General features: G+C 39.0%; 1 protein-coding gene across 3 annotated transcripts in view; it reads left to right on the forward strand.

Moving 5' to 3' along the window:
* The first annotated feature begins 626 nt into the window (after positions 1-626).
* Positions 627-13642, forward strand: part of PRKCI (protein kinase C iota) — a 62869-nt gene continuing 49853 nt past the window's right edge. The window contains exon 1 of one of the 3 annotated variants that reach the window (XM_036447797.2): positions 627-960. In XM_036447797.2, the coding sequence (XP_036303690.1) occupies positions 860-960 (101 nt within the window). In that variant the 5' untranslated portion in view covers positions 627-859. The remainder of the gene's footprint in view (positions 961-13642) is intronic. The other 2 variants (XM_036447798.2, XM_036447796.2) reach the window with 2 other exon arrangements.

Consider the following 13642-nt stretch of genomic DNA (forward strand, 5'->3'; position numbering starts at 1 on the left):
TAATTGGGATGATGAATGCAACTGGAAGCGAGACTTCATCACAGAAAAAAAAAAAAGAGCCGAGATCGTGACGCAGCCCAGTCATTCCCAGGAACTTGGGACGCCCAAGCTGGAATCAGGATTTCCACTTGGATGGTTCCTGGGGGCGCAAGCTGGAGACACTCAGCCAGAATGCCAGGCGCTCTGCACGGACGGAACCTCAAGTCCCAGAATCCCCCGGGAACTCCAAATCCCAGAATCCCCGCTCGGGAACTCTACCGAGATTCCAAGTCGGCTGTCCACGGGCGCTACCAAGTTAGAAAACGGGGGGAGACGCCGCAGCATTTCCCCTCTACCATTCTCCCTTTAAGGGAAGGGGCTTTTTTTTTTTTAAGAACTCCAGTTACCCAAATCTTTCTTATTCTCTCACCCGGCTTCCACGGAAGACCTTCTCCCGGTAGGCGATGGAGTGGTTAGCGCCTCTCAGTCCTCTCTCCCCCCCTTCTCCTGGCCGGAATGGTTCAGCCGGGCGTCAAGGCTCCCGGAGTCGGCTCCGCGGTGGCGCCCTCCCGCCCTCCCTCCCTCCCGGCGGAATGTGGGCTTCGGGAGCCCGCGAGGTGGGAGGGGCCCGGGCGGGGAGGCGTGCTGGGTCCTCCTTGCCGAGGTAGAGGCGGTGGCGGCCGCGGGCGGTGGGAGGAGCCGCGTGGTTCCGGCTGCCCGGGCGCGGCGGCCCCTGGGTCCGCGCCGCGGGGCGGGAGAGCAGGTAGAGCGGCGGAGCGCACCGCCGCGGCTCCGGGGAAGGCTCCGGCGGCGGCGGAGTCTCCCCTCGGCGCGCCCCCGGCACCCTCGGCCTCCGGCGTTGAGGCGGGGGAAGAAGGAGATGCCGACCCAGAGGGACAGCACTACCATGGCTCACCCGATCGCGGGCGGCGGCTTCGGGGACCATTCTCACCAGGTCCGGGTGAAAGCCTACTACCGCGGGTGAGTGCCCCGGGAGAGAGGCGGGGAGGGCGGGCGGGGAAAGGCCGGCTCCGGGGCTGGAGGTGGTGTGTGTGTGTGTGTGTGTGTGTGTGTGTGTGTGGCGGACGGGACGTGCGGTGGCAGGTTGGTCTGGGAGGGCGGCTTTGGGGCTCGGGATGGGTGGCCGGGGGAGGAGCGTGGCATGGGGCGCTGGGGTGGGGAGCGCCCTCTAAGTGTAGGGGGGACAGGGCGCCTGGGAGTCGCGTGGCTGAGGGTCCGAGGGAGGAGGAGCCTGGGGATCGAGTAGGTCCACCTGATGGGCTGGGTGGACCCGCCTGATGAGACATGTCCACGGGCTTAGAGGTCATTAAGTCTGGACGTGTTCTTCGGAGTTGACTCCGAGGGACGATGCCTCCGTGAACTAAGTTTGCTCTGGGCTGGAAAGATGGGGGCTCCCGTTGTGCTGGCGGCCCTTTGGATGTCCAGCAGGCCTGAAAGAAAGCCTCTGGTTCTCTAAGTCAGGTTTCTTTGATTGCCTGCAAGAGTTCACCAAGTGTGCTCTAGTGTCTGGAGTGTGGTCCGGCTGCCAGGAAATGAGACACAGCAGTTGTTATTTCAGAGGAGAGTGGATGCATTTTTAGGGATGTGCATTAGTATTTATATCTCCAAGATTAGAGCGTGCATGCGTAAAGTTCTGTGAATGCTTCCCTGTAAAGGTTGTTGTGTTGCCTCGTGGGTCTTCCCCCTAGGGTGAGAGACAATGCAAGGTGAGAGAGGAGGAGGAGGCGGCTAAGGCACAGCTGGAAAAATCTGTGATCTTTATTCATGTTATTATCTAAGTTATAATTAACCGTGGTTGCCAGAAATAACCCAGTCCTGAGATCGTGGTATTAAATCATATTCCGTAATCAGTGACCTGAAGTGTCCCCCATTCCCTTCAATTCAGTTGATGGTTTTTAAATGTCTTTGATATAATTATATTTAGGAGGATCAGAAATGTGAAATGTTAGTGTGAGAACAGAGGTTTGAAACTAAGGGTTAAACAGAAAACCCAACCATCTTGGCATGTCTCTCTGCTTGTCCAGGCAGAAATAAATTGCTTTAAAAAAAAAAAAAAAACCTCAGGCACTGGGAGGTTGAAACTGCAATGCATACTTGAACATTCCTGAAAGGATCAGTGGAGATAGCAAACTTTAAAAGCAAAACTCTCGCTTTGATTTCAAAGAAAATATAAACCCCCTAAATGTTACTGATGGATGTAAGGACATACTGGTTTATTTTGTTTGCTGCCATGAAGCGTCTGATCTGTGTGTATCAGCTTGACTGTATTCACAAGTTGTTCATAGGTATTTTGGACAATATCAGTGTTTTTGCTTAAATTGACACAGGGAGGTCTTTTGTTTGTTAATTTCCCCAAATATATTTTTCCCATTGATTTTTAGAGAGAGTGAAAGGACGGGGAGGAGGAAGAGAGAGAGACATTAATGTGAGAGAGACACATTGATTGGTTGCCTCTCCAATGCACCCTAGCTGGGGTCAGGGATCGAGCCTATACCCCATGTACCTGCCCTTGACCAGGAATTGAACCCACAACCCTTCCGTGCGGGACTGATGCTCTCTAACTCTGGGAACACCAGCCAGGGTGATCAAGGAGGTCTTGATTTTAAAACAATGCCAAGAATGGTGTGTAGGGGTTTTTTTTATTTTTGTTTTTTTAAATGGTTTGTAGTTACCACAGTTAACTTGAGGATGGTCAGCTATGAATTTTGCATTATGGGGAAAAAAGCTTTGCTTCTTTTATCTTACCTTTAATAGATATTTCACAAAGTGTGCTCCATTTTATAAAGACTACAGGTCATGAGCTGTTAGATTCAGAGAATGAAATATAGTACTTGGTGTTGTTTTTTAAAGGTATCTGATTATTGGTAGTTTAAAAGGTAGATTAAGAAATGAGAATATACACACTTGGTAGGAGAGTGCAAATTGTCCAGATGTAAAATAAAGTGTTCCCCATCTCACCTTGCCAACCTCCAGAGGTAGCCACTGTTGACACTTGATTTCTGGTTCTTCTGGAGATTGCCTTTATTATTTTAAAAGTTATAGCTCTATTTTGTGATTTATCAACATTAGATAATATCTTTTGATACTCTGAAAGATGAGAAATTGGATGCATACTACCTTTTGCTTTTTCTCCTCGTGGTTCCTCTCATTTTTTATTGTTAGTCTATTGTTTTTAGTTTTCTGATTTACCTTTATGACTTTAAATATATAAATTCTTGACTTATTAAATATGGGTAGTTTTCAATTATTCCAACTATGGAAGATGAAGAAACTGGTGCTTTATTTCCATTTTTATTAGCTTGACAAATGTACATAGGCCTAATTAGTAAATTTAAATCATTGTAAGCTTCTCCTTTGGAAAGAAATCAAAGTATGCTATACTTTAGGAATGCATTATCATATTTTCTTGGCTCATTACCCTTTTAACGCTGGACTAAAATTTCTCCAAGACGTTCAAGCTAACATTTTCTTTGTTTTATTTTATACCTATGAATTTTTGCTAAGGAATGAAAGAATCTCTTGCCCTTTAGCGCCTTTAATTCAATGAAAGCTTTCTAATAGTGCCTTCATTTCAAGCCTCATTTAAAGACAACATCAGCACTCTAAATTGTACCAATTTCTCCCCTCTGAAATTAGATCTGTTAAGATTTTATGTTTTTAACAATAGTCTAAATTGATAGTTATGATATGTAAATGTTCAGGTGACTAAAATGAGTCACCAATGAGGATAGTTAATAAACAGGTTACCTAACTAGAACACCTACCTGATTTTAAAATAAAAATCCTTCTTGTCAGGAAATGTAAGGACAATCTACATTGGAAAAAAAGTATTTTTATTTCAGATTTTCTGAATAGCTATTATCCAAGAGCTTTCCCCTTATTTCCTTCTAACAACATTTCTATCCAGTACATGTTGAATCTCAGAATAGCAGCATTTTGTAGTGATTAATGGCCCTCTTCTTTCAAAGATGTGTATAGTGTTATCATTCTGTTAAATTTCTTTTTAATACAAATGTGATGTCTCCTAGCCATACAGACATTTAATTAGATTTTTTTCTAGTTTTTAAGCAAGAGAGTAATAGCACTGAGACCCTGATTTTATTGGAGCCCCCCTAAGAGCCCCTGTCTCCCAGCCTGAACCCCTCTTTCCTGGCCTCAGTGGCTTGCCAGTGAGTGGCCTTCCTTCAATCATTACCCGAATGGTATTAGTTCGGAGGAAGAGAAACAGGTTTTGTTGGTTAGTGATAGATTGCCATGGGATGTGATTTATCCTTATATGAAATCACTTGTTATTATGGGATCAAATTTAACAAGGAAATGTCTGGGCTACTCATTCCTTTACGTTGTAAGTGTTTAGGACATTTTGTAAAAAGTGCTTTTTAAACTGCTGCTGTTGAGCAGTTACAACAATTCAGAGGATTCTTTGTGTAGACAGATAAGATTGTTAACTCCTTGCATATTTGGAATGTATAGCTGGTTCCGTGAAGAAATCGGCAGGATTTTTTTTTTTTTTTTTTTTTTTTTACTGTTAACAAGTCTTAACAAGACTTGTTTTTTTGAAGAATTGCAACATAATTTTAATGATAGACTTTAGTAATGGTTCTAAGGAAATAAAAATAGTATATGGAGTTGAAAATTGGGGGAATGTTAGATATTGATCCTAGAGCTTCTGCTTGACACCTAACCATCCAGCAATTGATCCATAGCTTTACTGGGGAGAGAGAAAGGACATGGTGGCCTGGTGCCAAAGACCAAAACCAAAACAGCCCTCTCAGAAATTTGAATTAGATGATATGGCGGTAAGTTGTTGTTAACAGTGAGGACTAAAGCTGAAGAGTGGAGGGAGAGGCTGGTGAGACCATGTGCAAGATCTAATGAAACAGGAGAAAGAAACAGTTTTCTACAGAAAATTCTCCCTGCCGGGCCGATGTGGTTCAGTAGTTGAGCATTCACCCATGAGCAAGGTCATGGTTCGGTTCCCAGTCAGGGCACATGCGGGGTTTCAGGCTAAATCCCTAGTAGGAGTGTGCAGGAGGCAGCTGATCAAAGTTTCTCTTTCATTGATGTTTTTATCTCTCTCTCTCCCTTTCTCTTCCTCTCTGAAATCAATAAAAACATAGATATTTAAAAAAAAATTTCCTACAGGTCCAAGATAATACAACACACAAACCTCCTTTTAAGGTGGGTTTTTTTTTTTTTTTTTTTTTTTATGATTGAAATGGAACTTGTTAAAATATGAATTTTAAAAATTCCAGTCTTACGATTTCACATATTACTTAAATGTGTTTGAATTCAATGTAATAAACTTGTTGGCCCTGGATGGTGTGGCTCAGTTGGTTAGAGCATTGTCCTGTGCTCCAAAGGGTCACAGTTTTGGTTTCCAGTCAGGACACATACCCAGGTTGCAGGTTCAATCCACAGTCAGGGGCATACAGGAGGCAATCAACATTTCTCTTTTTTTCCTCTCCTTTTCTCCTTCCCCCTTCCTCTCTCTCTAGAATCAATGAAAAGCATATCATTGTAAGGATTAAAAAATAAATAAATATACATATACATATATATATATACACACACACACACACACACACACACACACACACACATTGTTGAACACCTACTATCGGATATAAGCCAGGCATGTGGTGCTAGGGTAGACACAGAGGATAATACAAGGAACTAAGAAACTAATAGGAGGAAAGACATAGAAGTGTTAGTAAATGTGTGTGTAAGGTATTTGCAGGGATGGATGTTGGAGAGGAGTTTGGATGAGGGAAGCCTTTCTAGAGGTTGAAATGTTTGAGGCTTTTATTATTATTCTTTAATATATATATATATATATATATATATATATACACACACACATATATATTTTATATATATATATATATATATACACACACACACATATATTTTATATATATATATATATATATTTATTGATTTCAGAGAGGAGGGGAGAGGGAGAGAGGGATAGAACCATCAATGATGAGAGAGAATCATTAATTGGCTTCCTCCTGCACACCCCCCTACTGGAAATTGAGCCCACAACCTAGGCAAGTGCCCTGACTAGGAATTGAATTCAGGATCTCTTGGTCCATGGGACGATGCTCAATCCACTGAACCATACCAGCTGGACTATAGTATGTTATGGAAAGACCCATTTCATTAATTTTCTGTTTCCAGATTTTCTTGTCTATTGTATATTTTCTATTCCAGATTAATTTTTGAAGGTTTTTATAGGTTAAAAATAAAACAAAACAAAAAAACAACAACCTTACTGGCATTTTGATTTGCAATTGCATTGAATTTATAGATTAATTTGAGAACTGCCAGTTTTATAATATTTAGCATCTTACAAGTATATGGTATAATACCTATTTATTAATTTCTTCCATGTTTTTCAGTAAGGTTCCCATTCCATAGGTCTTACACATTTCCTATTAAATTTATTCTTAGATATTTTATCATCTACACTAATAAAAGAATAACATGCTAATTGACTGTACCTTTGCAACGACCACCAGCCAGTCAGGAGTGAATATGCAAATTAACCCAACAAATTTGGTGGGTTAATTTGCATACACAGGCAGGGAGCTGCTGGGAGTGGGGCTGGACACGTGCATTGTAGTCATGGTGACAGCGCAGGCGTTCTGCACCACTCCAGCTGCTGAGGGCCTCTGGGCAGGTGGGAAGGTGCAAAGGCGGCTCCGGCCAGAGCAAAGACTGCCAGCAGCCAGGGGAAGGAAGGCCCATTCTTGCACTAATCTTTGTGCATCGGGCCTCTAGTTCTTTTATAAATTGCTTTTATAAATTTTGATTGCTTTTATTCCATTTTATTATATGCCATGTATTTTTGTATGCTTAAATCAAACTGGCCACCTTATTAGTTCTAATAATTTCTTAGTTAACTGTCTTAGAATTTAGAGGTAGAAAATGCCATTTGCAAAAAACAGTTTTGCCTCTTTTTATTTATATATCTTATTTATTTTTCTTATCTTAACCATATGGCTAGGTTTTCCAGGCAGTGTTGAATTTTAGCAGTGATCGGTTATTTAATAAAATATGAACAATATCTAGAAAAATTTAATAAATTATATTAAGAGATACCCAGTCTCCTTTTTTGCCTTTGAAGTACATTAAAGAGCATAAGAACTAACTTTCAAGATGCACCCACATGTTCTAAGAAGTATAATAGTGTTTTGCACATATCCAGAAGTATATATCAGTATCTCCATTTTATGGATGTTAACATTGAAGCTGAATAAGCCTCAGAAATTTCTTTTTTCCCTTTTACTATTTTAGTAGGGCTTTTTAAGGTAACTTTTTTGTTTTATTGTCAGATTCATATTTCACAGTTATTCTTTTGGAGTCAGTTTTCGATATCCTTTATTACTTAAAATGGTTTATGACTTTTTACAATTAGCAGTTAACTTGAGGGGTGATACTTTGAGATTGTGTGAATATTCTGTTTCTCCGAAATCTTTCACCCATGGTTTACCACCCATGAATAATTCTGGCTAAGTCTATTATATTGGTGATTCCAAAGAAAATTTTTCTTTCTGATTACATATTTAATTATACATTTAAAGGAGAAAAGCTTATGTTGAGATAGCAAAAGGGCTGAATGTGGTTCTTTTTATTTCTAAAAGCAATTAGTCCCAAGGAAAAACTTTAGATTCTATATTTTAGAACATAGGAACATAGCAAATGTCTTCAGAAGTTCAGCAGCAAATTTAAAAATGCATTTTTTTTCCTTTTAAAAAATTTAGCTAAAACTCTATCTGAATTTGTAATTTTGGGAAACCTTGTGGTGAAGCAGACTGTTAGAATAGTCTGTTGAAGACTAGTGGTAGGAGGTAATTTATGTAACACTGAAATTAAAACAAGAAAAAAATCTTCCATGCATAATTTGTTTTATACCTTTAAAATCTAATATCTTTATTCTGCAGCTCAATTTAGCTTTGCTACTATGATAAGGATTTGGTGATTATGGAGTATATGAACATGGTGTTTTCCCAATTACTGAGAGAAGTGTTTATAAAACTCCCTTAAATATTTTAGTTCCTGGAACTTAAGGAGTGGCAGTTGATAAAGCATGACTCCTTCATTGAGACTCTTTAGGAAGTATGTATTCATGTTTTCTAAGGATTCCACAGATTTTGAAAAAGTATTTGTATGTTCTGATAAATATTTTTTAGCTCTTGAGAAAAATAAGATTTCTGAAAAATCCCTATTGCTTACATATGTGTTAATTTTAACTCCATGTGGACCTGAATAAGGAAATGATAGCTTGAAGATATCTGATCATACTAATTATTTTCCCCTTGCATTAAAAAATGATAATGTCACACTTGTTTTTGCCAAAGAAATTTCCTTTCCTTCTCTTCCGATTTAATTCTAAAATACATTTCTGCCAACCCTTACTCTCTCATACTAATAACCTTGAGCATATTTTGAAAGAAAAGTTGCTTTAAAGTAGAAAAATTACTAATTATACCATTAAGCATGAGGGAGGTGTAGACTGGGACTAGGGGACAGGGGCAAGCTGGGAGATGACAAGGGTGGGAAAAGGGGACACATAATACTTTCAACAATAAAGAATTAAAAATAATAATACTTATACCATTCAGCAGGGTCTAAGTACAAAGTACAACTTTCCATCTCTAGTCTCAGCCAAATCCCCAATTCCACCATCCAGAGTTAATTACTTTAAAAATTTTGTTTTGCTTTAATATATCTGTTGATTAATGTGAATGATGACAAATTTAACACATCTTCATTATTCTCTCATCTGACTATTTTTAATCCTTTTTGTAATTACATTTATAATTTAAATAATATACCTTTTCTTGCTTTTAAAGTGTACACTTCAGTAGTATTAATTACATTCATACTGTTGTGCAACCAATCTCCAGAATTTTGCATTTTGCAAATCTGAAACTCTGTCCTTAGTGAACAACTCCCCATTTCCCCTCTCAACACCTGACAGCTACTATTCTACTTTCTGTTTCTATGAATCTGATTACTCTAGATACCTCATATAAGTGCAATCATTACAGTATTTGTCTTTTTGTGACTGGCCTTTTTTCAAGTCAAGGTTTATCCATGTTGTAGCATGTGTCAGAATTTCCTTTTCAAAACGGAATAGTCTTTTAGTACATATACACACATACACACACACACACAATTTTATTCATCTGTTGATGGACATTGGGTTGCTTCCACCTTTTGGCTATTGTGAATAATGCTGCCATGAACATGGGTGTCCAAATATCTGGTGAAGAATCTGCTTTCAGTTCTTTTGGATACCAAGAAGTGGACTTACTGGATTCTACGGAAATTTCCTTTTTACATTTCCACCAACAATGCAACAATTTTTCTCCACATCCTTGTCAACACTTGTTATTCTGTGTGTTTTTTAAATAGTCAGCACCCTAATGGGTGTACAGTGATACTTCATTTGGTTTCCATCTTCATTTCCCCAATGACTAGGGATATTGAACATGTTTTCATAAATTTGTTGGTCATTTGTATATCCTCCTTGAAGAAATATATGTTCAAGTACTTTGCCCATTTTTGTATTATTAGTTTAGGAACTTGGAAAGGAACATTTTTAAATTTATACTTCCTTTTTTTTTTTTCCATATCATGATTTTTCTTAGTAATTTTTACATTGTAAAGGTTTATAACATCATTCTACTCTTTAACTCTTAGTTTTTTCTTTAAAGCGAGTTAGAAAAGAATTTATAATGAATGCTTATGTAAAAGTGTTATGCAGTTGAAGATTCGAGGTGATATGATTAGATGCTTAGAGGAGGGAAAAGTAATCTTGTGTCAATAAAACTTCTCTTTTTTAAAGTTTCTCATAATTCTTGTTGTTTGGGGCAGGTATGGTTTCTGGGGTCAATTTAATCCCATCTGTTTTCAATACTCTAGGACTTTCTCATAATTCCTGGTAGTATGCTGTTTGTGCCCTTTTTTTATTTGTTTGTTTGTTTGCAAAGCCTTTGATAATTTGTCATTTCAGTGGGCCCTTATGATGAAAAGATATAGATGTGTGTTCCTCGTACCATATTAAACCAGAAACATCTGAGTTTTGCTTTTAGAAGGTTGGGCTATTTTTAATCTCTCTAATGAGGTTTCACTTCTATTTAAATTATTATTATTATTATTATTATTATTTACCAAGCCCACAATCGGGGTGTGTGCCTTGACCGGGAATCAAACCATGACCTCCTGGTTCATAGGTCGATGCTCAATCCCTGAACCACACCAGCCAGGCTATTTTTTAAAATTTATTAAATACATATAGAGTATGCTATATGCACTATTCTAAGAATTATAAAGATTAATTCACTTAATCCATTAAATCTTTATAATACCATATGAGATATTATTACACCTATTTTATAAATGATGAAGTTGAGCCACAGAGAAGATAAGGAACTCACGTAAGGATACACAGCTGTGACAGAGCCTGGCTTCAGCTCTCATGGTCTGAACCAGTATAGTTCAGCTGCCTCTTATGTGCCATTCCTCTTTCCTGGAATGTTTTTTATTTTCACATTTCCCTTGCTTTCTTTAGAGTACAGCATGTGACACCTCCATTCATTTAACATATATATTAAGTGAGCATCCATTCTGGCCAGACACTGCTTTAGGTACTGATGATATAGAGCAAAACAGGGTTCCTGCTCTCATGGATTTTACATTTAGTTGGAGGAGACTTAAAATATGTATAATTTATATATGTCAGCAATGTATTTTCTCTGAAAATTCAAAAAATTAATTACCTTTAGGTATTAAGTAGACTAATTTCCAAAACAAGGGTTACATTTTTCATTAGCCAATCTCTTAAAAGTGTGATTGACTGTTTGTATCCATTATATTTTTTGTCAAAACAATATCTTCTGATAATAGCTAGCGTGGAAAGTTGTGTCTCAGATTAGCATGAAGGAGATTTATACAGGAGGACTCTTGGAATCGGTAGCTATGGAGGAAGAGGGAAGGGAAGGGAGCAAGCTTAGGTAGGAAAGAATCAAGGTGCTCTGAAATCTCAACAGAAACCTTAATTAACTCTCCAGAGAGTGAGTTCTGAAGAGCAGTTCACACTTCAGAGCTTTCCTGAGTCACATCTAGGGCCCTTTTATACCCCACATCGAATTAGTCATTGGTTGTGGGCTGTTTCTAAGAAGGGGGTGTGATCATCTGCAAAGAGTGAAATCTCTGAAGGAGGCTGACAGCTGGGGATTGTCTGCTGGTAATAGTTCCAGCAGCTGGTATAATAAATGCATCGTTGCTAATGGGTGAACCTGGAGGTGGGGAGTGCGGAGGGGGAAGGTCAGATTAAAGCATCCACCATGAGGTTATTAGAAGATTTGGATTTTAATTCATATTCTATTTTCTACTCGTGAGACATTGGCAGATATTCCAGAGTTGAAAGTGTTTTACTTTTTACATTGGTAAAATAGGATTAGTATGTCTAGTTTGATGGTTGTTTTGAAGATTATGTAAGATAAAGTTTGTTTAAATGCCTGGAACATACTCAGTATTCTGTACATGTTTATAGGCAAAAGAAACAGTGATATTCCCTTGTCATAAGTACATTTTCTGGAAGATGGATTTCTCCTAGAAAGTATTTCTTCTATAGTTAAATATTCGAGTCCTGCCGAAACCGATTTGGCTCAGTGGTAGAGCGTCGGTCTGCGGACTGAAAGGTCCCAGGTTCGATTCTGGTCAAAGGCATGTACTGTACATTGGTTGCGGGCACATCCCCGGTAGGGGGTGTGCAAGAGGCAGCTGGTCGATGTCTCTCTCATCGATGTTCCTAGCTCTCTATCTCTTTCCCTTCCTCTCTGTAAAAAATCAATAAGATATATTAAATAAAAAGAGAAATATTCTAATCCTAATTATGTCATTGGTTATGTGAATATATTTAAAAGTCCAAAATCTGCCGAAACCGGTTTGGCTCAGCGGTAGAGTGTCGCTCTGCGGACTGAAAGGTCCCAGGTTTGATTCCGGTCAAGGGCATGTACGTTGGTTGCGGGCACATCCCCGGTAGGGGGCGTGCAAGAGGCAGCTGGTCGATGTTTCTCTCTCATTGATGTTTCTAGCTCTCTATCTCTCTCCCTCTCTGTAAAAAATCAATAAAATATATTTAAAAGTCCAAAATCTTTGTCTTCCAGTTGTTTACAATTTAGTTGAGGATGTATTATCAGTATATGATGAGTTAAATAACAAAAGGTGGAACATAAAATACATGTTGGACAGGTTTAGAAGTATAGACTATTGGACTGGTTTGGTTGAAAAAGGTTTAATGGAAGTTGGTGTTGAAGTACCTGTTAAGATTGATCCCCACCTCCCTCATAAACTGAGGAAATGTCAAGGTTAAAGATTGGATCATCAAGATCTTATATTTGAAGATTGTGATGTGAAACCAAATATTTGCAATAATTTGTGTTGGAAATGATGGGATCAAGTTGAGAATAGAAATTAGAACCAGATTATCAAGAGTCTTAAATATTACACAGAGTTGGAATTATAGATTTAGGAGGCCCCTAGAGATAGTAGTTAAAACATTGATTATGAAGTAGGTTTGAGGGACGGGGACTGAATGAAGGAATAATAGAGCAGGTATAAAGAATATCTTGTGATTGAAGACAAAAGTGTTCAGAATATAGTAGAAAGAGAGCCAGGGTAGCATACTGTTAAGAAAGCCAAGACAAGAGGACTCTTAGAAGAAGGGGCAGAAAACCATGAGATACTTAGGAAGAGAATGATTATCATAAAAAGGCAATTCAATTTCCATGCTTGGCTCTCTGCTTACCTTTAATAGCCCCTAAGACTGAAGTTTTAACTTTTTTGCAGATGACTGACATTTTTAATTTCCTACTCTATGCTCCAAATACTCAGGTATATTCACAGTTCCTAACACTGTCATTTCCTTCATCTCTTCAAAAATATTTGCCAAATAGCCATTCTGTGTTAGGCATTATGTTGGCCACTAGGAATATCATGAGCTTACATTGTAGCTGGGGTAGGTGGTGGGCTACAAACATTGTTTATCTGTCTGGTGGTAGAAGAGGTAGCCAGGGCCAGTTCACAGCGGGCTTTGTAGAAGTGAGGACTTTGGATTTTACTCTGCATAAGAGACAAAAGGCATTTGGAAAGTTTAAAACAGGAAGCACATGAACTACATTAACTTTGTGAACGCTTAGAACAGAGTGTGACACATAGAGATGGTTATATAAGTGTTCCCTTAGACTCATTCAGTCTGTTTAACTTACCTTTGGAAGGATGACTGGCTGACTACTGTATGATTAAATCATAGGCTTCTCATGGCTCCTTGGGAGAAGCCCCAGGCTTCTGCTTAAAACTCCTTATTTTATTTATTTATTTTTTTTTTTATTGATTTTAGTTTTTCCATCACCATTTATTTTCTCTATGCCCTCTTCCACCTCCACCCACCCCTCCTCTCCACAGTCACAACACTGTTGTCCATGTCCATGAGTTCTCTCTCTCTTTTTTTTTTTCTTTTTTGCTCAATCTCTCCCCCACCTTTAAGCCCCCCTCCCCAAGCTGTCTGCCTGCTCTCTATCTATGAGTATGTCTCTAGTTTGCTTGATAGTTCAGTTTGCTCATT

This window comes from Pipistrellus kuhlii, unplaced genomic scaffold (genome assembly GCF_014108245.1).
Source record: "Pipistrellus kuhlii isolate mPipKuh1 unplaced genomic scaffold, mPipKuh1.p scaffold_m20_p_2, whole genome shotgun sequence".
Lineage (NCBI taxonomy): Eukaryota > Metazoa > Chordata > Mammalia > Chiroptera > Vespertilionidae > Pipistrellus > Pipistrellus kuhlii.